General features: G+C 43.0%; 1 protein-coding gene across 2 annotated transcripts in view; it reads right to left on the minus strand.

Moving 5' to 3' along the window:
• The window catches only part of PARD3B (par-3 family cell polarity regulator beta), a 392,276-nt gene extending 380,516 nt beyond the window's left edge, over window positions 1-11,760 (minus strand). For both annotated transcript variants that reach the window (XM_063400372.1, XM_063400371.1), the window contains exon 1: window positions 11,438-11,760. In XM_063400372.1, the coding sequence (XP_063256442.1) occupies window positions 11,438-11,557 (120 nt within the window). In that variant the 5' untranslated portion in view covers window positions 11,558-11,760. The remainder of the gene's footprint in view (window positions 1-11,437) is intronic.
• Window positions 11,761-26,857: the final 15,097 nt, after the last annotated feature.

Below are 26,857 nucleotides of genomic sequence, written 5' to 3' on the forward strand. Positions count from 1 at the left end.
ATTCTGTTCTGCTGACAGCTTGAAAAAGTAAGTGGATTGAACACAACAGTAATCAGAAGGAGGAAAACACCCTTAGAGTAATATATTTAAAATGCACAGGTCACGAGTGTTCTAAGCATTTATGAGATATGATGAGTTTTTGGAGCAACTATTAATTCTTAATTTTGCACTTTATGACATCAGTGAACTGGTTTCCATGAACTGGTTTTCCATGAACTGGTTTTCCAGGTAAAGTTAGTACCTCCCACCAGTGAGCAGCGGAATGAGAGCTATCCAAATAACTGCTCCTGAAACATTAACACAGAAGACTTCGCTGGATTTTTACGCGCAAATCTTCTTGCCTCACACAGAAGAGTCATAATTTATCACTGACAAATCCTAACATTAAATTATTTTTTTCACATACACATATACTTCTTTTCCTCAAAAAAAAAAATGCATCTTCCTTTTTTATTACAATCTAAACAACACCTGCATCCTGACTACTACTATGCAAATGCTGGTCTTTATGCACAATGTTGAAATGCCAATGAACTTTCTCCTTTCTGTCACCCAAAACAACTATTTCAGGTTTCCAGCTCTTCAGGGAGTTTTCTTTTTGTAGCTTATAATGCCAGGAACTCCTGAAACATTTGTTCAGGGTACATTTATTACAGCCAGCAGGGGAAAATTAACTGTGAATTGGCAGCAGCTTGGTTTTTCAAACGAGCCTAATTCTGAAGGAGCTGAGCATGTTAACTCCCATCAGTCCTTAAAAAATTTCAGCAAGTTTTTCCACTCTACACAAGACATGGGAAGAGTCAACTGAAGAGGGAAATCGCCTCTCCAATGCTCTATTCTTTGAGCAGACAATGAACAGGTTGAGGGGTGCCAATAACAGAAGATGACAAATTTCCAACATTACTAAAAAATATCTGTTAAATAAGGCAACCCTGAGAAACAGACTTTCGAAAAATATGCAAATTAATCAAATTTTATACATTATACACTGTTGTAATCTATGCTATAGAGTGGGGAGGGCTGGGGGCCACCCTAGAGAAAAATACAGAATTTGTAGAGAAATCCCAGCAGAGTGAGTAACCTAAAGAAAATACAATTGAAACTACAGTCAAAGTGAAGCATGCCACATTTTAATACACTAGAACAGAGCCGATATTTCCACAAATTAACTCATACTCGGTATGAAATAAACTACCTTGTAAAAATAATCTAATGGATTGCTGACAACCCCCTACTGCAGCCAATTATTTTATTTATTCAAAAAAAATCATTATATACCTTAACAAAAATCACTGTTACAGCAAATAACTTTTTAACTCAGTATGAGTAGAAGGAATGTGATTTAGAGGCAAACAGCATTTCATAGAGTTCACAATATATAAACATTTGATTGATGTATATTATATTTGCCTCTTTTTTTTTTCCTGTAAGCTTAACAAATACTGTACTTTTTTTTTCTAAAAGCAAGACCTCTGAAGTCTTTACCCAACAAAAAAAATCCTGTATGACTTCTGTTTTCCATACAGGCTTTCATGTAGTATAACCCCCAGTTCAAATAAAAACCAAGGTAATGAAAATAAAACATCTTTAGAGAAATAAGCAGGGAATGGAAGAGTTTGAGACTATTTATTTCAAAAGCTGAAGCCTGTTTCAGTTTAAAAATGTGTACAGGTGAGATGCAGCACCATCACCCAATTCACTGGTGATGAAGTATGACAAACTAGAGGAAGTCACTTGGTTTTGCCCAGGATAGAGTGAGGCACAGTTTTCACTGCACAGCTGCAAGGGTCTCACTACCTGTGAAAGAGAAAGGTACAATGAGCCACTCTAGACATAAATTGCTGCAAAATGGCAATATGGCCTGGGTCAGATTTGCAGAACCCCTGCACTACTTCTATTTCTAGAAGAGCTACAGACACACTGTCACAAGTAGCTTTCTTTATTGCTTAACCTACTTATGCACCACTGTATTTCTGTCCTGCCCTAGTGGTGTTTAATATCTAGGACTGACCAAAAAAAATTCTGAGATGAAATTTCTCCATCAAAATCCTTACTGAAATAGTTAAGAAAGCCTTATAGAAAAAATTGTGGCTGGAAGAGAGAGAATTTTAATAGCTGCTCAACCAGAAATCCATAGGAAGGATGTTCTGCAACTGACCGGCAGGCAGGAGGAGCAGGGTGAGATGGCACGTGGAATTCTGACAAGCTCTGGAGGAAGAAGTTGTTCAGCAGAGTTCCAGGTCACATTCTATCTTCTTTATTCATTAAACTCATCACTTAAAAAAGCTCTGTATCCAAAGCAGCCTGCAGCCAACATCTCCAATAAGAGCAAAGTCTTCAGAGGTTTAAATTTATAGTCTGTTTCACTCGCAGCTTGTGCTCAGAAATAAGAACTGGCAAGCAGAAGATGTTAGTGCAAAGCTTTCTAACACCCAAAATACTACCCACCAAATGAGTATCACAGAGGATTTAAAGAAAAAAAATTATTATCATCATCATTTTGGGCAAAGGTCACAGCAAGCAAACTGCACCACAATGAACTGCATTTAACAAAAAATGCCTGACCTACAGGAACTGAAGTGAATGGTGCCTTATACTCAGCAGCAGTAAAACTCCTCAAAACATGGAAAAATTATGGAATTATCCCCAAATCTTCACCATGAAGTTCTGGTCTTACCACCATTAATGACATCCAGCATCGCAAGACTAACAAAAAATACAAACAAAGGCTAGGAAAGACTACATGGCCTCAAAACTTGTAGTTGGAGAAGAAACATAAACAGTGAGCTACTTTACTATGGACATCACCAAAATTTATAAAGACACACGGAAGAGTGCCTGTCCCCCTGGCACACCAGCCAAGAGGACAAGCTACAGAGGAGGTACAAGCATCTTTTACCCGGCCCCTTCTGCAGCAGACCATCACCTGAAGATCAGGCAGATCACCCACGTACTGACTGGACAGACAGAACCTCTTCATGGCAGCTTTCAGGGCAATGTCAAAACACTTAACTGTTTTAACAGCACCTCTCATAGGTAAAATAAAAGGCATAAAGCCATTCCCAAATTATAAGAAATAGCCTTTAATTGTAAAATGGTCAACAAATGAGTGCTCCAGGGTTTGGATACAGAACAAATACTCCATATACATGGGATTAACCCACCAAGATTTATCACTCGTCTCTCCTTCAAAGGTCCAAACAGAGATCTGCCTGATTCTAACTTCTTTTGAGCTGGAACTATTCTTACTTGAACAGTACATTGACACTCAAAAGAAACAGGAGATGATTATATAAAGGATTTTTTGTCTCCTTTCAGAAAATCTACAATTTAGATGTTTAAATTTGCCAATAAAGACCAACTCAGCTGTTGATGGATTGATGAGAACGAGATATTATCTTCTACAAAAATGTGAAGGTCTTTGAAGGTTTTAGGAATGAGATACAAGCAGACAAATGGATTAGTCAAAGTAAAAAAATGAAGTCACACAATTTTCAAGGAATGCAGGTCTCTGTTCTCAGGATTGCACGTAATTCTCCTTTAAGCATTCCATTTTCTTCTACTCATTGAGAAATTACTGCATTTTTGTAAAGGAAATGACAGGGAGGGTGTGTAGTATGATTCACCAGTAGATAGCATTCTATTGCTAATCTGAAAAACACTCTATCAGACAGGCTATACTGCAAAATCATTTGGCTCAATGAAGCCTCATCTTTGAGGTCAAATCCCTAGCCAGGAGAAAGAGGGAGCCCAGTGCCAGCTGCTAGCTTCTACCCATCAGAGTGCATTCTGTGATTCCAGCTATCAGTCTCTGCAGAGTACAATCATCCATCTTCCTCCCTATCTACCCTTCATTCCAATGGCATCCTTATTACAGGCTATAAGAAGCATGCTCATTCAAGCATTTTGAGGATTTCTTTTCCATACACACAACAGCCAAGAAAGAAAAGCACTGAGGTAAGAAGTCTCTCTGTGGCAACAAACGCTGCCATTGCATTCTCATGAAACCAATGAGCAACTTGTCTGAACCTCCCAACTCAGGAGCATTCCCAAGAGCACCGGAGCAGTGCTGTGGCACCAGCCACAACACAGCCAAGCCACCAGCTCTGAATGGATGTACTTGGTACAGGTTTACACTGGAAAGGAAGAGACATCCTGATTACATTAACACATTACAACAGACCCTTCAATGGACGTGGCCCTAGCACAATGATTAGGCATAAAGAGAATGAAAACCCAAACATTTACAAAATCAAGTCTTACATACTTTCTCTTTAAAGTGAGGAAAATAGTCCAGGAAAGTCCTATCCAGTGCAAGGAGTAATTTGTTATAACAGTAAGTTTCCTTTACAAATGAGTTACTGAGGTAATCCTATGGAGGTAATAAAGTACTGATGAGAAGGCTTACAGAACTACCACAGCAACATATAACCTGAGGGGAACAAAAAATGCTTTTGTTAATGACAACACTACACAAACACTGCAGAGGCTTTTCTCCAAAAAGTTCTTGTAACATGTTGATTTTCTAAATTTCTCATATGAAGCAGCTTTCTCAGTTTAACAATGTACTCAGGGCACTGTCTAGTACAGTGGAATTTACAAGACAATTTCTATCAATAAGCCATTCACATGAGCCTGTCATTTCTGTTCAGTCAGTTCCCTGACACAAAATGAGTATATCCTTATGCATAAGATGCAAGAATGGAATATGAAAATACAGAGCAGAATCTGTTTTCCACGATACTAATTGCTCATGACCTTTAGTGTTATCATATTCATTAAGGATGAAACACAGGCATGTTTACAGGGGGTTGGTTAGAGGGAGTCTGTAATAATGAAGCAATAGGTCTTCATGCCTAGGAGAGCTGCAGTTCTGGCATTCAAATCATTAGGAAAGCCTAAAGAACGTTCTGCTCAACGGGGGAGGAAGTCTGCTGCTTCAGTAGCAGGATGCCAGACAGCACAGTATGTTGCAATTCAACTGACCTATCATACTGCATGAGTAAGGAGGAAAGTAAAGTCACACAACATAAAACATTATGCCCAAATAACTGTATCTCTTAATCTAAAAACATCATGTTTTTCAGAAATTATCAGTAGAACACAACCCCCCATTTTCAGATACTTAAGAAAAAAAAAAAACCATTAAAACTGCATTTTATGCAGCAAGCAAAAACACCTCCTGGTTCCATCCCATGCCAGAAATACCATTTGAGGTTTGAATTCTTTCTTCACAAATTCCTGCAAGTCTACTCAGAGTTCATCTTCAACTTGGCAAAGAGCAACAGCAAGCAGTCACTCCTTAGAACTCGGTACTGCTCTTTAATGGTTTCCTCCTATGACTGATTTAACACTCAGCTACCACACGAATCTTTGCTGCTTCTCAATTAATAACTGCTGAACAGCACTCAAAACTCGATAAATATGACCTAGGAGAAAAGAATGGACACTCGGTATTATCACATACACTGAAGTCTGACCCGCAGTGTTTCCAGGGTAGGTTACTCTCGTTTTGCCTATTGAATTTCCCCCAGTTTTATCCAGCTCCACCCCTCAGCTGAGCTCCCCTGAAACACATTAACGTCAGGTAACTCAGTATGCAGCCAAAAGACAATTACTGGCAATAGTCAACTTCTTATAAGGAAAAAGGGGATCAAAAAGAACTTTTTTTGCTGTTAGGTAAGTACATAATGTCCTAGAAGACATTTTCTATGGCAAATCTAAATTCAATGGCAGTTTTTCTGTAGAGATTATAAACACCTGCGAGAAAAGGAACCTGAAAATCTACCAAAAATCTCATTACCTCAACACTAGTGGCTATGATGCAACACAGCAGCAGCAGTTTTACACAAAAGTGATTAAAAGGCAGATGCTTTTTAACTCTCAGTTTTTCTGGGTCACTGTAAAAGTGATCCAGAAAATTCTTTAAGGGACCCAAAGTTCTGCCACTTGAAAGATGTTCCCAATCTCAATGAAATGTCACCACTAGAGTTTCTAAATCAATAAAGAGTTTCAGAAATCATTTGTTTCCTTCCATTTTCTTTACTTCCCCTACTCACATAGCCTGTATTCTCATATATGAGTCAGTTACTCAAACTCATAGAATAGTAATGAGAAAGCAGCATATCAAGTTATAGTCTCATTTTTTAGAACAGTACCATAGTGACAACTCCAAAGGCTGAATACAAAAATGATAATCAAGCTGTTCATTGAAATTTATCAGTTGCCAAAACAATGTATAAGCTCATTAACATTCTGTAGTTGATTAGGCATACTAAGAAAAATATGGAAATTAAGAGTTAAAATAATTTCTAGCCAAAAAAATAATCCTACTTGAAGACAGAGCTTAGAATTTTTTTGGTAAAACAAAGATTATGGATTCACCCCATCCCTACTGGAGAAAAAAAATAATAAAATAAAATAAGATAAACTGGGATAGGGAAAAATACCAAATCTAGAGACCAGGTCCAAGACAAAAGTACACACGTGCCACACAAATACAACTTTATTACTCTGCCTTTATAAAAGACTGAATACTTTCAATTTGCCCAAAACAGAAAAAAATGCCATTAAAAGGACTTATTTCAAAACTTTCCACCTATATCTTCTGAAAAAGTCTTCTGGTTTTGCAAACATCTTTTGTAAGCATTAGAGTCCAAAAAAAATTGTCATTCTTCCTATCCCAAATATATTCAGAGAAACTACAAGAACATTTAGTTCTTCTGTTTGCTGGCTGATTTACAACAGCAATACCTAATTCCAGAACACTAATTGTCATGTGCTCAGCAAGCAGGAACAGAAAGAAACGAAGAAAGTATTTTATTAGTAGAACTCACCAAATTATATAAACAATCAACCTGCAGCATTAGCTCTTTAAATGCATCTAATTTGGGAAAGATTAACACAACCCAAATCACCTATTTTTTCCTCATTTTAATCAAAACCACAGCATTCTTGAATTAACCTACTATCTTACTGCTTCCTGCTCAGTGTGACTGCAAATCAAAATTCTCATTGCCGTTCCAGGATTAACTGCTGCCCTCTGCATGTTCTCATGAATGGAAGACACACTCTAACATCTGATACAGGTGGAGATCCAGTTCCTGGAAGTCAAGACAACCAATATTTGACTGTCTCCATCCGCATTCCCAAAGGAGGCTCACAAGGGCTGCTGAGAGTGAGCCACTCAACAATTCAACTGTGCCTACAGTGACAAATTTTAAACCACAAATTGCAGTGCTTATTAATTTTGCTACACGACTTCCATGTACCACCCATTCAGCTGGCTTCCAGGAACAACACAGCAGACAGCCAAAGCAGTCACTTCAATCCAGCCATCCAGGTAAGTGCTGTGTATGCAAACATGAGAAAACGAATGCACAGATGATCACCACCACTTCCCCATCTCTGGCTCCTCCAGAGAGATAAGGAACATCTGGAGCAGCAAGACGTTTCACACATTTTCCTCAGAAAAGTTTCACTGCAGCTCAACGAAAAGTCACGGTGGATTTTACTTTGCTAGTCTCATTTCCCTGGGCAGACATCACTTTCTGTACCAACAACACTCAGGGCCTCCGAGACAGCAAGCAAGGATCTCCAGCTCAGCCAAGGGCTCCAGTGCAAGGCTGGTAATTCAGCCCTTGCCTCAAATGTGGGAGCACAGCAATTCCAAGGGGAGAGATGTGAGTACCACAGCACATCTACCTTGAGTGCATTTAACCCCACGTGCATTTTAAGGAATTGCTTTCAACAGGACCATGCCAATCTAGACAACATCACAGGAGCCCACAAAACCCTTCATAATGACCCAGAACTCCTCTTTTTCCTCTCATTCATATACTTGGGGGAGGGGAAAAAAGCCTCTGACAGCTGACTGGAAAGCAATCAGCAAGGTGCCTTGTCCTGCATCCAAGGCTGTGTCTCACAGCTACAGAGAAGCAAACACACCATCAGGCACAGCACCTCAACTCTTCTGCAGTACATCTGTTCTCACTCAAGCAAAGAATCCTAAACGCAACAGATGACACACAACTGCTCCCCAAGGCACCAAAACATCAAGTTAGGGACTGGACTGACGATAAGGAATCATTAATCCTGCTGTATCTACCTGTCAGCAGGAAGCATTAATGTACATTACTGAACAGCAACAAGAGCAGATCCTGAGTCACAAGAGTTCAAACAAACTTCATTCTGCTCAAGTCACTTTCTGAGACGACAGGGACTTCCCTGAAAAATTATTTCCAATTGTCAAAAAGCAGCTGATCAACAAACGATTTCTTAAACATCTATGACTACTCACATCACAAAATCCTAGACCACAGAAATCTATTGTTGATACTGTAACACAAAGTTCCTAAGTCCAGGCAGTTATTGTATCTCCAATGAATCAGACAGGACCTGCCCATTCAGAACTACGACAGCACCTGCAAAAGCCACTAAATTCAGTAGCATCCAGAAATAATTACTGTCTAATTTCTCAACTGAAACTGGCCCAGGGTTTTGGTTCAGTTAACAAAGCAACTTCATTAACTGAGGCAACTGAGCCTTCATGGCCAAACCTTGCCAACACAGTCCAGTCAAGAAACCAAATCAAATTTGCCAAGGAAACACAGGGAGGCTACAATAAGTAACTGCTCACCAAGTTCTCAGCTATCTACCAAAAGTCTCACAGAAACGAGAGACTTCATCATTTACTGCATCAACTTTCCTCTCATTGTAAGTATAAAGAAGTGTGAAGTAGTTTAAACCGATTTAAAATTTTTTATTTGCATATGGGTACTGAAATATTTCACAATATACACAAATTATTACTCTAATCTTGTATTTTCCCCTTTGCCAGACAAGTGACTGTAGTGTAAGACTACAAAGCTAGACTTCCAGGATGACTTCCAAAATGCAGAGCTCTCAAACATTTTTGTGGTATTTGACAGTACCATAACTAATAAAAAGTTCCTAAAGTTTGTATCCTAGCTACCTTTTTCATTTTCCCTTCTACAACTATGAAAGATATTCCTTGTATCAATTCTCCCTCCTTCTCCAAATACTTCAGGCACTTTAACAATGAAATTTTCCACTTAGCTTTTTAAAAAGATTTTAACACTTGAAAAAAAAAAAACTTAGAAAAAGAACACTTAACATGCCAACAGAAAGAGCAGCATTCTGTCACAAAGTATTCCAAACATTCTAAATATTTTGAAAAGAAAAACAAATAATCAGTTATCTTTAGCACAAACCTGTTTATGTGCACACCTCACAGCACATTTTAGCTGCTGATTATCTTGAGATAATCCCATCTCCAGTAAGATTTTACATACAAAAGTTAGTTTTAGAAAGAGCAAAGAGAAGGGAAGTGGCAAAACATCCAATCCATCACATTATATCAGAAAAAAAATGCTCCAAAAGGTAATAAAACTAATTGTTTGAGACATCTGTATGATCTATTCTACCAACCCCAAATTTTCCCCCAGGAAAGCAATCTAATGCTGAATGATCCTTGTCAAGATAAGAAGAAATTTATCTTTTTGGCCAGTTGCACTGCAAACCATGTAGATTGGAAGCCAGCTAATCAAAGCACTACAACAGAATTGTTTACATTTCCAGTGAACAGGGGGGAGGGAGAGAGGATCCACAAGGCATAAAACTTTGTTTTAGCAACTTGAATGAAAACCTATTCTGCTTCTCAAGTCCTTATGCTGCTCTCCCACTCTACCTCTTTACACATCCTTGTACAAATTCCAGCTCTGAAGCTCCAGTACTCAAAGCGATCAGCAATTCTTGAACAAATTGGCCCCTACACACTTTGTCTACAATGCAGAATAAGGAACTCAACATTTCCATAAGGAAATAAGACAAAAAAACCCCAAACAAACAAAAAAACCCGCACCAGCTTATTTGGAAAGGAAGAAAGGAAGAAATACAAGGTCACAAACATGGACTACAAGGTCAGAGACATGGACTCTGGCCTCTGGCTGTCCTATAAAGAAGGCTGATGATTTTGACCTCATGCTGAAGGGCATAGGAGAACATAGGAGATGATTACTAGGCATAAAAAAAATCTTCAGATACTACTTTAATAGCAAATTGGCTACAAATTCATGAGAACTGTAGTACACCTTAAGTGTCTGGCATTTATCCGAAGCTTTCTCACACTGTTGGAATTTCTATCCTATAATTGCTTATTGAGCCTTCTAGAACAGTCAGGGCTTCACCTGGAAAGGCAGGCACCCTTCTACTCCTTTCTAAAGGAATAAAAAAAAGTAAAAAAAGAGGAGGAAACGGATTTGAAATACTTTATACAAAGGTTTTGTAGGCCACCTTTAAACTCTCATCATGAAAATAATTGCAATGTCATCACAAGCACAAATCAAAAGCTGAAATCAATTGGTAAATTTCTAAATTCAACAGCTGAAAGTAGTTCTGTTCCTGATAAAGCCCATCTCTTGAAGGCATATTTTAGTACTCTGAACTATACTTTAGAGCAGAAGATCTCATTGACTGTTGATTCCAGCAGCACCAAGAATTCTATAAACATTTTGTAGTTATTACACACAGACAGCATAAATAGGAAAAAAGAATTTTAACGCAAAATATTTGTCAAGCTCTATGTGTCTTAAGGCAGGTTAAAGCATGACACTTGCCATGCATGACACAGAAGGACCAACATAGAGACCACAGCAACATCTACTAGAGCAGTCTTAGCTGTTCATAATGTATTTAACATATCAGTAGCAAGTTTTTCTCAAAGTAAATCTGCAAGAACAAGAATTTGTTTCCAGTTTTGCATTAAGGACACCAAACAGTTGACTGGGCCCATAAGAAACCAGCACATGTCACAAAACAGACCCCATCAGATGCTGGCCGTACTTTTTACTCAGACGTTATAGAAGAGGAACAATCCTACAAGCCCATCATTCAGGGCTTGTAACTGGAATCTCCTTCACAAAGCGGTATTTGCAACACTAGGCCCTTCATCACTACTGAACAGTACCCCGTTAGCCTTCAGCACCTGTCTCTTGGAGAAAAAAAGAGAAAATACTTTTATGCTCAATTAGGTACAGCCAAAGAAAAACTTAGAGCTCCTCTCATGTAAAGGAAATCACCTTCCCATGCAGACAGCACCTCACTGAGCAGCTGATGCCAGAAAACGCCAGCTTGAATGAAATTCATTTATTGTTACACTCCAGTCTGTTTCAAGTTTGTTAGTCAACACGCACGGCAGTGAGAGCCCCGCTGGCTGGGCAGCTGAGCGGGACACGCTCCCGCCCCGGCACCAGCTGCTCACACAAAGTGCGGGGCACTCGGGCAGGGCACCGTGCCCGCAGGGCCGGCACCCACCCGCGCCCCGGAGCCCTGCAGCCCGGCCGGCCCCCGCCGCCCCGGCCTTCCCCGGCGCCCCTCAGCGCGGCCCGGCCCCGCGCACGGCCCGGCCGCCCCTCACCTTCTCCTGGGCCTTGCGGTAGCGCTGCAGCGCCTGCTGGGTCAGGTCCCGCACGCGGAGCTGCCCGTCCTTGCAGGGCACCACGATGCCGGTCCGCCCGAAGCACACGGTCACTTTCATCTCAGCGCGCCGCCATGCCCGCCCTGCCCGCCCGCGAACGGCGCCCGGCCCGGCCGGCAGCGCCGGCAGGTGCGGCTCGGCGGCCCCGGGGGCGGGCGGCAGGTGCTCCCGCGGGGCTGCGCCTCCGAGCGCGGGCAGCGCCGGCAGCGAGGCCCGGCCGCGGCCTCTCCTTCCGCCGTGCCCGCCCCGCCCCGCGCGGCGCTCCGGGAGGCGCGGGCCGGGCCGGGCCGGGCGGGGCGGCCGCGGGCGGCGGCGGCGCTCGCCCGGGGCACGGAGCGCCGGGCCGGGCTTAAAGGGGCCGCGGGGCAGCGCCCGGGGCAGCGGCGCCCGCAGGACGGGTGTGCCCCGCAGGACGGGTGTGCCCCGCAGGACGGGTGTGCCCCGCAGGACGGGTGTGCCCCGCACGCCGCGCCGTGCGGAGCGGAGCGGGCAGCCCGGTGCGCCCCCGCCGCAGCACGGCTGGAACGCTGGCGCTGGAGCGCGGGGCTCCGCGGGGCACGGAGAGCCGAGTGCCCGGCCGGCCCTGCAGCCCTCCCGCCGGCACGGCGCTGGGCACGGAGCATCCCTCGCATCGAGCAGGCCCTGTGGCACACAAAATACACCTAAGAGAGAAACTGTGCCCGAGCTGCTCCGTGGTGCAGCGACCAGGGCCACAGCACAGCCCTTGCCCCACGAAGCTGTGAAACACCTGCACGCAGCTGCCCACCCCGACCTTCAGGGACCTCACACGCACCTTGCCACAACGCACAGCGACCTTCAGGGACTCCCCAGCACCACATCTGCTCCACAAGATAGGGCAACACACGGAGAAAGCCCTCGCCCCGATACAGTGACTGCCCATACACTTCAGGACGTGGTACAGCGAAGCCACACAACCTGCAAAATGGGATGTGAGGATCTGCAGCGCTCCCCAAACACCTGCTGTTCTGCAAAGTACACTTTTGTGTACTGCTTGGTAACCAAGTAGTGCTCCCTGCATCCTTCCTGCTGCTAGACCACATACAACGTAGTACAAATACTCGACACCATCACAGTCATAGCAGATCAATCTACCCACAGAGATGTGTGTTACCAAAAATCACTGCAAAGCAAAGGCAGTATAAAAATACCTCTAAACCACAGCATGACATCACACAGCACAAGGGGACTATTACTGCAGTAAAATTGCCCCACCAGTTCACATTAGCATTCAAACAGGCAGTCCAAGGCCTGTGCTGTGTGACATAACCAAATGACAGTACCAGAGAGGTTGCAGTGGAAGTGGGCCAGAACAGCATAAGCTGAAGGTTGAAGTAAATAGAGAAGTTTTGGGATGAGATGAGGACAGAGCCACATAAACTCCAGCAAGTAGAAAGTTCATCGTGGTTCCTTAGGAACAGGCACAAGTGGTGTGTGAGACTGGTGCAGGTGGTAAACAATTCCTCCTTGTCTCTGCAAACCCAGAAGTGTCTGCCACCAGCCGTGGCGTTTCAGAGCAAATCACAGGGAAATAATCAATTAAGCCATATATAGAACTGCTTTCCCTGGGTGTGTACGTGTGTTTGCATGTGCAAGTGAACAAATGTGCATCCCATATGCCTTGAGCCATAGAAAAATTACTTTGTTTTCCCTCCAGGAGCAAAGAAGCAATACAAAGGAACAGGAATCTTCTGTTTCTTCAGAAAACACTGTGGGTAAGGTAGCACAGCTTGTAGGCCAGGAACACCTCCAGAGCAGCTAGGACAGTGCTGGGGGCAGCTGAAAGGTTCCCTGGAGTCAGTCCATGTGGCCATTTCAGTCACACCACTGTGTCCCTGCCAGCTCAGCCCCAAGCCAGCTCTCTGCTGGCTCCCAAAGCAGAGCAGAGCTCAATGGTTTCTTGTGGGTCAGCACCACTGTAAAGCATTCATCATTCTAAATGGGCATTCCAGCCAACTGCTGGAAGGACTAGCAAGTCAGATAGGCTACAAAAGTGATTTACATGAAAAATAATCAAGGAGCAGGAAAAGGGAAGCCTTGGTATAACTCCTAGCCAGTTCTGTAACCTGGGCAACAGGGGTACCTGGCGTAGTGAGCAACAGTTCATCACGTCTTTCTCTGCTCCTGAGAAATGATAGGGGGGAGCAGTCCCACACAGCAGCCTCAGAGCTGAATCAGAGGGAGCAGGAGGCAGGAGGAGTTCAGGGCACTCCCCTAGTTCAGCTGCTGGCGTGCGGGTGGGAAGCCTGTGTCCCTGTGGTTGTATGGTTTTGGTTACTTGGGTTAATAATTGACTGTGAATGTAAAGGCTTCTCTCTTTCTCCCTTTCTCCCTCTCTGTTTATAAGCAAGTCTGACACACTGAGGAAAAAACGTGGTATGATTTTCTTTTTCCTCAAGTTCTGAGAAGTGCAGGTGATATGCACTGTAACTGGAGTTGGGTACAGCTTGTTGACAGAGAAAATGTGTTGTGTTAGACCAACTGCTATGTCTGAAAAAAATTAAGCCACTTTTTTCCCTAACCCCATACCTGAAGCATAAGCAGTGGGTTTCAAAGTGTCTGTGATTAGACTATAAGGACATATAGCTGTTCCAGAAAGAAAGGAAATAAAAGGTTGTCTTTAACTTTGTGTGTTTAGTATCTCACAGAAACTGAGATTGTATTTAATTATCACACATCAACAAGGGGGAGTGAGAAAAGGTTGCAGAGGAATCACCAGTGTGTTTACCGTCTGCCAGTGTTTCTTTGAAAGTTATGCATGGTATTGCTAGTAAGACATTATTGTGTTCTGGGTGAATTATACATTTGTTTATGCTGAAACAGTCTGAAAGTCTTTGAAGCCATCTGGTAACAATTAACACCTACATATCAAGGTTTTACCTGTAACTATCCCTGGGACTTCAGTCTGCACAACTTTCTGAAAAAAAACCCTTTCTTCTATCAGAGAGTCGGCAATGATGAGGAGCACTTTTCCAAAAGTAAGTTCCTCCAATGCAGGTAGGGGTGTGACAAAAAAAAGGTGTCATATTGGCACAGCTAAGAAGCCAAGTATGGGAGGACCAGGAGTGTTGAACTGGAATTCAAAGAAAACACTTCTTAAGAAAATACAGCATGAGTTGCAATATGGTGAAAGAGAAAAGAGGGTAATTTTTTACTTATCAGATCCCTACATCATTTGCTTTTGAATGAGATCATCAGGAATCATGATCAAAAACTACTTTCCTGGAAAAAAAAAACCTTATGGACCTCTGTGACCTGAAGGCTTCCAAATCCCAAAGCTCCAAACCCACTTCCTGTTGGGCACAAAAAACCCTCTAACAATCAAGTCATCAATATCTCATCCTTATGTCCAATTTAAACTTACTCAGAGTGAAATACAGCAACTTTTAAGACTGACTAATAATGAGGTCTTGTTTTTATTTTTGTGCATTTCAGAGGACCTGCCTGCTTGGTTCTGCAGCAGAAATCTGAACCATATTTCATTTGAAGTAGATCATCATCCAGCTAATGCTGTAAGCAGCATAAACTGGCTTTGCCCCCCAGAGGAGGACTTCTGCTCCCTCCTGGCCCCAGCTGTTTGTTCCCATCCATTCCCTTTCATGTGCCAGCACGCACAGTTGTAGGTCTGTGCATTGAGATGCTGTGGAAATTAATTTTTTTGCCAGATTAGCTTTCAGCCAAATCAGTTCCGCAGAAACCAGAAAATCAAGATAAATCAGAACTCAGTTCTGTAATGGGGTTTAAAGCCTATGCTGGCCCAAGGGAGAACATGGCACAGCAAGACAGCAGCCTTTTTCTTTTGATTTATATCAGGTTACAGTACTTTGCAGGCAGCCTGGTTATGAGCTTCAGACACAAATACATATCCATGAGATAATATTCATAACATTCAGGTATCAGTTTCATGAAAGGGTTGAGCAGATTTAACAACTCATTGTCACTGAGGGTTCCTACTCTTGCCTTCCTCCCTTTCCATCATCCTTTCCCACCTGATGCTTCTTGGATATCTCCATGAGCCATTTCAGTGCCTCAGTCTGATAGAAAACCAACACAGGAAAAAGGAAAACATTGTTTTCTGCTTTGTTGGCAAGCAAAGGCCATCCAGGGAATGTTCTGACACATCCCAGAGCAGGCTAGAGGGCAAGGGCAGGGCCCAACGGCTGGGAGCAGAAGGGGAGTGGACAAGACCTCCACTTTCATCAACCACAGTAGGTTCTTTGCCCAAATGACTGCCTTAGCTAATTTCTTGCACTTTTCATGTGAATTTGTCCCACAGCTGACTGGTCTGATGTCCCCTGTGGCTCCTCTCCACACAGGCTGTGGGTTGTCAGATCTGTACACTCAGTTCCTGAGCTCCTGAGCATTGAATGGGAAACTCTAGACACCACACAAGGTGCTGAGCAGGTATAAGCTCCCTTTACACCCCTGTCATCTCCTGTGCTGGGCCAGCCCTCCATGAAAGCCCAGGGCTCCCATCTGATGTGATGTTTCCCAGGGCAGCAGTGTGGTCACAGCTCCGTGCCTGACCCGGCTCACGTTGGTTCTGCTGGCAGTTTCCTGCTGGGCAGATGCTGTGCCAGCACTGCAGCCCCACTGACAGCCCTGCCCTCCCTGCTGACCATTCCCTCCCACAGCAGCACTGCATTAGCACAGTGCCAGCCAGAGGAGTGGAATTTAAAACTTCTGAAATCATATTTTTCTAGATTGAACGGTTCTTGCACTTTCTCTGCTGTAACTGGAAATTGCAATAAGGATAATCAGCACTTCACTTTTATATCTGTGAGACTTTATCTAAAGATCTCAAAACAATCAGCAATTGTGAAGATTTGCAGTCACTGTGCCAGCAGACATGGGCTGGTTAAGCAACCTGCTTAAAAACACAAAGGAATTTTTCCTCGTTTTGCTGCTAACAAGACAACACAAGCGTTGACCTTTAGTTCTTGGCTCTGAGCAGTGTCTCCTTCCTACACCATCACCCATTAGGCATTTAACTATTTGACATCAGTAGCCAGGGTTGCCAAAGAAGATGTTCCTAGAGCACTATTGGCTCAGCCTCTTTTTTGCTGTTAATAACCCATGTGAGAGTAAAACATTCAATCTGAGTTCAGAAACTTGAAAAAGTCCTAAAAGACCCTTAAGATGTTATTATTGCAGGTATGTTTTGTTCCGGGGTTTCAGAGACAGGAATGGATTTGAGATGAAGTTGAACTAGATGAAAAGAAAATAAAAAACTTTATCATTTAAATCAATCTCATGATCCCTAGAGATCTGGTTTGTGGTTTTTCAAACTATTTTCTGGTAACACAGTAAAATGTATTTGTTTGCTCCTTACTGAATGTTGTTACCAGTAAACCCTTCAATTACTAAAGGCAAAAAGGGTCATAATTTCTGCTGTTTATATTTTGCATTTCTCCCAGCTTGGATAATGAAAATCAATAAAACCACTTTCACTGCCAAGTCTCAGTGGTACAATGTTGGTGAATAAAGGGAAAGCAAACTAACAAATATTCTTGGAAACTGCGGTAGAACTTTTTAAAATACAATATAAAAAAATCTGTTTACAATCTATATAAAATCAAGTTCTTGCTAAAGTTTAATTTGAACCTAATCTAAAGTTGAAATAATAAATAAAGAAATGGTGAGACTTGCAAAGCAAGATGATTCTGTTTCCATTCATGATGCCACCCCTAGTTCACCTTGGATTTTCTTTCTGCTCATATATTGATTTAGCTCAAGAAAAACATTTTTTAATATCTGTGCTCCATAAGAACCTGAAAGAAGAGCATGCTTGAATATCCAGTACTATACCCCCTGTAATATCAAAATAAACATCTGGAACCAGATGGGAGAACTCCACTTTTGGTTAGTCTAGCAGGTTTCAGACGAGAAGGGATCTCTGGTTGCTGCAGGAGAGCTGGCCCTGCCCTGCCCTGAGCTGGGCACCAGCCGGGCTGCACCAGCCCTGCTGGAAGAACCTGGGCATCCCTCAGCTCCCACGGGCACAGGGACACCAGTGGGTGCACGCCTGCAAAGAACAGGCTGAGGGCACAAGAGCTGAACACTGAGGGCCAAACCCCACCCCACAGTGTGGAAAGGAATGTTTTGCTCATCGCATAATGATTTGTTTACAGTTAATTAAGCATAAGAGCTGTTGATAACAAGCTCTGTTTACAGTGTGGGCAGGAGATGGCTCTGCCTAAATAGGTCCAAAGGATATGAACATTCTTAAAAGTTTGGCAGGTGTAGAAATTAGTGCCTCAAAAAAACCCAAAGGTGTGTTCAGAGAAATCCAGAGGGGAAGGAAAATCTTAATAAAGCCCTAGGGGAGATTTATGTATAAAAGTTACATGTCTAAAGACCTCTTCAAAATGGTCCTCAGCCACAAAGTTATGTAAATACCTTAGTGATACAATCTTTAGGACACAGAGAAAGAAAAGCCTTTTGAAGCTAACTTAAAAGCAGAGGTAGATATAATCCTAGATTTCTTTTATATTTGTGTTCACATATCTCAAAAGAATCTTACTCACTGTTTTCACTTTGACAACTAAATTCTGCTTCACTCCAATCTCCACCTCATTTGGCATGAAGGGTGATTTTGTGGTTCACAACACTGAGGTCCCATTTATCACTTGATCAGGGTTTCATTCTTGCTCTGTGATATGTCTTGCCCAGGATCAACAAGATGTTTCTCCAGGACATCCAAGAAGGACCAAAGTCCTCTTCTGCTCTGCAACGGATTGGAAAGACACAGCTCTTTGTGGAAGACATGTTTTGTGATAGGGAATGTTATCTGGCAGGGACATGGTAGAGAACATGCCCAGCTCTGGACTCCCCATAATTCTCCGCAGTCACCTAAACTCCAGAGTAGAGGTTTATTAACTCTGAGATCATATCAGCTGTGTTCTATCACCTGGGATTTGGTGTGAGCCACCTCTCCATGACAATCTTGCTCATCTCAGGTAGCTCCATGTACAAACAGGGTAAATAGAGGTTGTGCAGGAGCTCATAGCCTGCCCTGAAAATCACTTAGGCTTAAATTTTCCTCACAGGGATTTGTGGACAAAAATCTTTAACGGCTGCACATCAGGAATTCTCCTCTTGAGCTAGAGAAGAAAACAAAGGTTCAGCTCTTTACTACAGCACTGATCAAGGAGATTTAGGTTAACATCTTGGGGTCTGTCAAATTAGTTCAGATACAGAACATCTTGTGTTTAATATGTGTTTTAGAGCCCGTGTCCATGGGATGCTCTCATGCCCCGTGACAGCTTTACAGTGATGATGTTCTCTCCTGACACGGACAGTGTCACCCTTCCTTAGGAGAGTGCTGCTCACTTCCCAGGGTGGCTTGGAACTGCAGCACAGCAGAGCTGCATTTGCTTACTGATCTGAGCACGGGGTGTTGCACCGGCTCTCTCTTCTTCCCACCCTAAGGCTATTCCTGTAGCAATGCAATTTATTCATCTCTCCTTACTCAAAGCTGTGCCTGAAGGCACAATATAGCCTTTGATTATCCAAGAGAAAAAAGTGAGCTTTCAAGGGCCACCACTGGCTTCTATTAAATAGTATGTAATTTCTAGATTCTGTTTACTTCGAGCTTTTAACACTCATTTCTTTTCCTTTGGGTTTCATTAGTTGTTTTTTGGGTTTTTTTGTGGTTGTTGTTTTGGTGGTTTTTTTGTTTTGTTTTGTTTTTTGCAGCTATTGTTTGTGACTGCTAATGGCAACATCTATATGTGTTGTAATCTGGCCGGTATCTATCATTTTAATTAATATATGTGATTTTAAAATGTCTGTTTCAGCACAAAATCCATGAGAAGACATTTACATCACAGCTAAAGGTGCAGGCTTTTAAAAATATTCCATCAATTCCCAGTTTTCTGTTTACTTTCTCCTGCCTTTTCCCTTTCTTCCTTTCAGGCTATTTTATATTGTCCAGTCATAGGAGCTCCAGATGCTAGAAGATTTTTACCCATTCATTCCCCAAAGCTGAAAGATTTGCTCTAAACATGGAAAACCTGTGGGCTCCCAGGCCAGATCAGCCCTGGGGAATGTCAGAGAGAGGAAATTTAGGTCTCTGAGATCACAAATCACTCTCTCTAACAACATGGCAGGGAGGAGAGAGGACTCAGTGCAGAGATGCTGTGCCTGTTGCCAGCATTACCTTCAGCTGCAGAAGGAGGAGGGTGCATAAGTGTCTGTTCCCCTCCCCTGACCACAAAGGATTTATTTAAAATGCATGCCAGAAGGAGGATTAGAGCAGAGCCCTCCCTCCTTTCCTTTGTTCAGGAGGAGGAAGGGAGCATAGCCCTTGGCTACTGGAGTCTGGGCTCTCCTACTACTCACAGCCTACTTCTCTTTGCCTTCCTCTTGTAGTTTGCCACCACTTCTGAAAAGGATTGCTTGCTATTCCAAGAATGACATTGTGCTTTACAGGAGTATCAGTCTCCAGCCTGCTCCATAAATTGTGCTCTACTTACATAGACTGTGCCTACAAAACTATCTGGGTCAGGCATGCACAGCAGTCTGCCTTTCCTTTAATGTTTTACCACCGGCAGTCCCTCGCATGATCCTTTTTCCAGATGGTCCCTAATCCTTGAACACATCCAAAATCCTTCAGCTATGATTTCTTGATCTCTTCAACAACAGATATTTTTCCTTAATGTACACAGTACATTGTGTGCTTTCTGCTTCTACAGCACTTTGCAGTATTTCCCAAAAGCGTTTCAAAATCTTCATTCTTTTCCGTTGTATTCCAGCTTTCACACCTAAGGCAACAGCTGAACACCAGTGAGCCAAGCCAACAGCCTATCAGCCTGACTTATGGTAACTGATGCACACCTTTCCTTCCAAGAAGCAATTCATTTATGCAGATGTTTTCTCCAGCTGTTTCTGGAATAATCACAGATTCATTGAGGGGAAAATCTAAACAACAGCAATGGTCTCTATCTCCCATCATAATGAGTTTCTGCTGATGAAACCTGAGCTTCCCATTGGCCATTTTTCTCCCCGTCCCTCTGTGGTTTTTACCCCAAGCAGCACATCTACAAGCCGAGCACTCCCAATCCCTGCATTACCAGGTATGGAAGAATGGGCTCCGTGCACCAGCAGGGGTTTGGGCTGCCTCTGGAGGGTGTGAATGTGCTTCCTGTGGCTCCAGCTGGGCCCTGGTAAGCAGCACGGACACGCCGTGGTGACTGCAGTGCGCTGCTCTCCTCGGAGCTCTGGGGCCCCTACTAACAGTAGGATGAGTAGGAAAGCAAATACTACTGAGACAGTTGGTACTGTCAGGACTGGGTTTGGACAGAACACAGCCATCAGAGAGAAGAAAGCTTTTCCAGCCATCAATCTCAGTATTTTGGATGACAGACTAATCTTCTTATTAAAAAAAAAAAAATCCTGCTCTTATTTTCTTTAGGGTTAGGATTCAGCCCTGCTGAATGTATTTACAACTACTCAGCATTCTGGCTGCAAAATGAATTTTGTTGCTATTTGTGTGGTATCCAATATCCTGTCTTTTGTATTCTCACCTCCTTCCCCTTTCTTTCCAAGAAGCCAAATAACATATTCTCCTAACAAGCATATAATTATTTAGTTATTGCACTGTTTGACGATTGCATTGTTGGTAATTGCTCAATATTGCAAGTGATTTATTAGTAATTGCAGAGTCTTTGAGATCTGTCTTCAGTAGGGGAACAAATAGCACCTTGCATCAATAGACATCAAAGTCTTCAGGAGGGATTTTTCTTTAATGATCTTTTTTTAAACTATCTTTCCTACTGCAGCCCTGAGGGCTAAAGTTTCTTTTTCTCTTTACAGAATAACTCGAAGTTTCACTCCTGCCCTGCAGTGGAAAAATACATTACCTCAGTCTTTGAATAGGACTTTATTCTGCAGTCTGGCTATCACTGTCTTGTAGTTTCCTCTGCCTCTAATGGGATTTTGCTGTGGTGATATATATTCAGGCTGCGTAACTCTTCAGCCACTCAAACTCTTCTTAGAGCTTTTTGACAATAATTAAACTGCAAGTGGTTTTCAGATATTCCAGCCATTTAGGCCTTCCCACAATGACTGCAGTTGGGATTCACAGGTGGAATAGCTGAGAATTCAACTCCTCTCTCATTAATGTATGCCTTCTGGTTACAGCTTGCCAGCCTTTGTGTAAAGCCCTCTATCATTTATAACACTCTTCCTCCTAAGGGATTCCTCAGCTTTCTACCAGCTACAGCAAGAAGCTCACGCTGCCCAAATTTGTCTGTGTGGCAAACAGGAGGAGCTTTCCCAGCTCCTCTCAGTGTGCCTGGAGCTGTGCCCCCAGTTTTCCCCTGCCTCCCACCTACTGCTGCACCTTCTCCTGCCACTGGTGCCCACTGGGAGCCCAGCCCTGGCTGAGCCCTGCGAGCACAGAGGCAGCAGGCAAGACAAACTCTCTCCTCTCCTCTCCTCAGGAGTCCACATGCAGCCTCTCCGTGGTTATATCCACCCTAACCCCACCTCTGCTGTCCCAAGCCTTTCAGGATGAGCTGGCAGCAGTGCAGACTGGGCTGGAGAGGCCATTCAAACCAGCCTCACCCCTGACCAGCCATTCCCGTGCTTCATGGAAGGTGTGAGGAGTGGGGGGACACAGGTTGTGCACCTTCACAGGGGTTACACTGTGCTTAACAGGAGTGCACCCACGGGGCTTGATTTAAACCTGCATTTAAACCACACTCCTGGCACTGCCGAGAAGAATGTTATTTTGAGCTGGACAGAAGAAATGAACCCTTCACAGATGGCTGCACAGCAGTACTGTGTATTTCCTCATTAGCCTGTGTGGGTGGCTTCAGAAAAGCAGGTAAGCATGGAGATAAATAAAAGATAAATAAATAAATAGATGCAAGACACAAATACTTCTGCTGACAGCTTTCTCCCGTCTCCCAGTAACAAACTGATCTTTCCTGTGCTGGAGAAGAGAATAATTTCCTATTGAATTCACTGGCTTCAAATGGAAACTGTGTTTGTCATGGACTCTTCCAAAACTTCTCTGCAGAGGTTCCCACACTGCTGACCCACCCCGTGTCTGCTGGGGACAAAGCTGCCCCCAGTCAGCTTGTGCAAGGCTTGAGGCAGCCAGCTTGGGTGCTGCACATAACAGAGGAGGCAATGGACCAAACCCAGACACCTGTGAAGAGAGGCACGAAACACCAAAAGAAACCACAACAGTAGTCCTCCACAAAGCAAACCTACTGTCCGTTTTATTAAATGTTACATTTTGGGGAAACAAGAGTTTACCTTTGCTCTCATCTAATAGAATGAAAAACAGGAATCTGAAAATTTGGGATGAAGTACAAGTAATGTTCTTGTTAGCTACATGCAAAGCCAAAGGTTTTTTTCAGAAAATAAACTAAGATTGTACCTGTATAGACAATGTCAAGTACTTACCAAATGCTGGATCTGTCTACAAAACAGAAAAATGACTCCTTTGCTATTATTCACTGCAAAGCTAAGGCTGGAGGCCATAACATTGATATTTAAAGTAAGACACACTGCTTAATGATAAATAATATTTTTCAGCTATAATTCTATTTCCCCAACATGTTCAGACACATTGCAGGGATCAGTAAGGATCAAAAATAAAATCTTGTACATTATCTAGATTCGTTATATTTAAGCAGTAATTAAGGACATGGCAATCTAAGCAAATATGGTTTAGTGTTATCCATTAACATCATGCTCCTTGGTTTCTCTTCTTTAATCCCACATGGAAGAGGATTTTCAGGAACCTCAAAGCTTGGGGAAGCACAAATATGTATCTGCCAGTTCCTCAGAGTAGGGGTTGGGTTTATCTGAGGCTTGGGTTTAGTTGAGGCTTGGAAATCTCAGTGATTTCTCCTGTGAAGAGAACATTACCCTGAAAAACTCTGCAGTTACACCCTACACACACTATCCTCTGTGCACATATTGACGAACACAGAGGGGAAGTTTTCATGTTGGCATTAAGAACAGCTTCTCACCCCTCCAGAACTCATATGAAATAAATGGCAAAATGCTCTTTTTGCCCTCTGCTAGGCTTTGGGAATGAAATACACCCACTAAGCCCATAAGGAAAAAAGCAAACAAACAAACAAACACATGCTGATTTCTTTTCCTCGCTGTTTCAACAACTCATTCGTATTTTTAAAAATAGATTATGATCTGGTCATACTAATTTGTTTGTATTTGGATTCATCATTAAATAACTTTGAACACTGAATAATCATTAATAATACTATGAAATAATGTTATTGGTGTTTTTAGGTTCTTTTCAATTAATGCAACAAAGCGTGGAAATTTTTATTTTTTACTTATTTTTTACTATAACTGGACCATGAAGTCTTTTGCTCCTTTTTCATGTTTGCTACAGCATGGATTTTTCATTATAATGTTAGCTGTTAGTTTTTCATCTGTTTACACAGTTTCCTGCAGCAGTTACACTTTTGGCCCCGAAGTTAATTTTATGGTCACATGAAAGTCTGTTCCTGGAAAGCCTGGGTGCTCCCTGCTCAGCAGAAGGATTAGGGTTTTTACAAGGTGCTGTAGAACCTCAGAGTAATTTGGGGTGATGTTTTGGTGTTGTTTTATAGTAGCTCCAAGGGAAGGCATCCCAGCACTGGGTGCCGAGTGCCAAGAGCTGCCACAGTCTTTGCAGTGCACCGCTGCTACTCAGCGCCTCTGCACCCCGGCCTCTTCAGCAGCAAAATCACCTTCTTACCACTCTGCTCCTCACTTTGTGTTCCCAATCCATGAAGGCACAAAGCATGAGACGGGCTCTGGGACACAGGGGGTCCAGGTCTGAGGCGGTGCTGCCTGCACTGTCCGGATCCGCAGCACACAGGCACAAAGGTTCTGTCCCAGGTGGAAGGTGGGGACGTGCCTGGCTGCCAACCCCCTCTGCTGTCTCCTCAGCTCAGCTGAATTCACACAGCCTCCCAGCCTGCCTCGGCAAGGCTTGTAATTAAAAACATCTTTTAGCTTCAAAACCCAATCCTGCAGGGTGGAAACCACTGGCAGAGACAAACAGAGGCAGACCCTCTGTTGCCATTTTGAGAGTCAGGAACACCCTCCAGCCAAGAGCGAGCTCCTCCGGCAGCCTCCAGCCAGCTGCAGGGCTCAGGTAGTGATTTGCATTCCTGAGAGTGCAGCAAGGACAGGAGTTAAGGCGCAGAGACACCACTGAGGTTTTCTGCATTCTCCCCCACAGGACTTTAAGGAGGCTGAACTTGGTTTTGTTTGAACTTTTTCAAGCTGACTGCGAGAGATCAGCTTTGGAGAGCCCCAAAGCGTGGAAAATTCCAGCTCTGTTGTTTGCAGTTTTATTCAAGTTCAGGCTGTTTGGGAGCACTGGATTCTTTTTTCACTAAAAATTTTGCAACTTCAGTTACAACAGCTGTTACCAGGCAACTGACATAAATGGGAACACTGTGAGCCAATGAAACAGACAGTTTATTCGAGTTGCCTGGTGCCCAAATACCATAATCATGAGAACAGCATTAAATAGATAAATAAAACAGCACAGGAGACAGGAGAGGCAAGGAGTCAGCATGAGGAATGGGTAAAAAAAGCAAACCTGACTGCAAGGGGGATAAGAGATAGGAAACCACAAGCTCGTGTGTAACACAGCAGGAATAGGAAAGGCAGGACACCTGGACAGTAGCAAAAAGCCTTGTCAAGGAATGACATCTTGAGGAAGCTGCTAAGCCAAGCCATGTATGGCACCCTGGTGCAATGGCCCTTTGTCCCAGCTCTCTCTGCCTTTCCATTGATGATCTGAGACAGCAGCACCACAAATGTGTCCAGGTGTGCTGTGAGAAAAGCCACCTTGAGCGTATGACCCGGGCAATGGATATTAGAGCTGGAGCCGTGCCCTGCTGTCACAGCCTGTGTGTACACACTGCCCGTTACCTGCTGTTGGAGCAGCAGCAACGCTGAAGAGCCTGTCCCAGACATTTTCCCAGGACTGGGATCTCATGTTGCCTGATGGCTGTGGTGGGAATGGTGTGAGGGGAGAAATGCTTGGGGTTGCAGCTGTGGGACAGACATATCAGAGACGGATTCAGTATTTAGTATTAGGCGATCTGGTATTTGAGGACACCGTTAATTGAGCAGTGTGTCACACTTTGGGATGGCCACACTTCAAAGCGGCTGTTGCAAACTGCAGAGGTTTAGAGGAGAGCTCAGAAGGACTTCAGCAGTACAAAACTGGCATCGTTGCCAGAGGCCATCTAAAGTCATTACACTGAAGAGGCAGGGCCACGGGGATCTCGCACCTCTGTGGCAAAGACAGAAGAGACAGCTCTCTATTTGAGCTGGATGGAAGTATGACAGGATCCAGTGGGCAGAAGTGCCATACCACGTTACCCATGAAATGCCAATAAAATAAAATAATGATTTCTCCATTAAACTTCAGCTCTCCTAATGGAATACATTACAGTAAAACTGGTTTTGCGTAAGAAAGCCGTAGGTGTTGTATTAGGAAGTTTCTCATGCGGTTCCTCACCGTAGGGAGCTCACTTCAGAGTCTGATGACATTATTTAATTATGCCAGTGTGTCACCGTTCTCTGGATTACCTGAACAGGGTATTAATGTTCAGCCTCCCTGCAAAGGAGGGAACTGTGCATGGGAAATGGCACAGTTCAGAGTACAAGGGCAACTGCAAACAAATATTTTTAGCAGTGCTGTGTAGAAAAATGGTGTTAAAGAGAAGTGATTAAGCACACAAACCATCAGAATATAATGATTAGAGATTTAGAAGCAAAGACAAAAAGAACAAAAAGCAACATTTTATATTTTGGATGCTGCAAAATGTGAATAATAACTTCTCTGTGATATTTTTGCCAGGTTTTTAATGTCTGCTACAACAAGTGAAACATACCATGGAGATGATTTACATTTTTCTAATTTATTTGACACTTTAACAGGGAACGATTTTTTTTTAGTCATTAAGATTTTTGAGGTAATCTATAATGCCAGTCATATCATTTATGGTCCTTTAAATACTTTTATTGAAATTTTGAATTGACTCAGAAGGATTTGAAATAGGATATTTTGAATAATTAAAAACATTTACTTAAAGATTTTAAATCAGGTTGCTCTCTTTTTATAAAGAATTTGCAGATTAATGGCTGGAAGCCTTAACATACTTCTTAACACTTTTCCTCATAGGATGCTCTGTTCTCAAAAGATCCTTGGGAAGAAGGTCTCAGCCACAAAGTTGTCCAGACATACATGGGTCTTTCAGAGCGTCTCTGAAAGAAAGGTGCTACCATTTTGGTATTTTATTGAAGATACTAGAGAAAACTGTGCCAGAAAAGTAGTATGGGTCAGAA

The sequence above is a fragment of the Prinia subflava genome, chromosome 6, assembly GCF_021018805.1.
Source record: "Prinia subflava isolate CZ2003 ecotype Zambia chromosome 6, Cam_Psub_1.2, whole genome shotgun sequence".
NCBI lineage: Eukaryota > Metazoa > Chordata > Aves > Passeriformes > Cisticolidae > Prinia > Prinia subflava.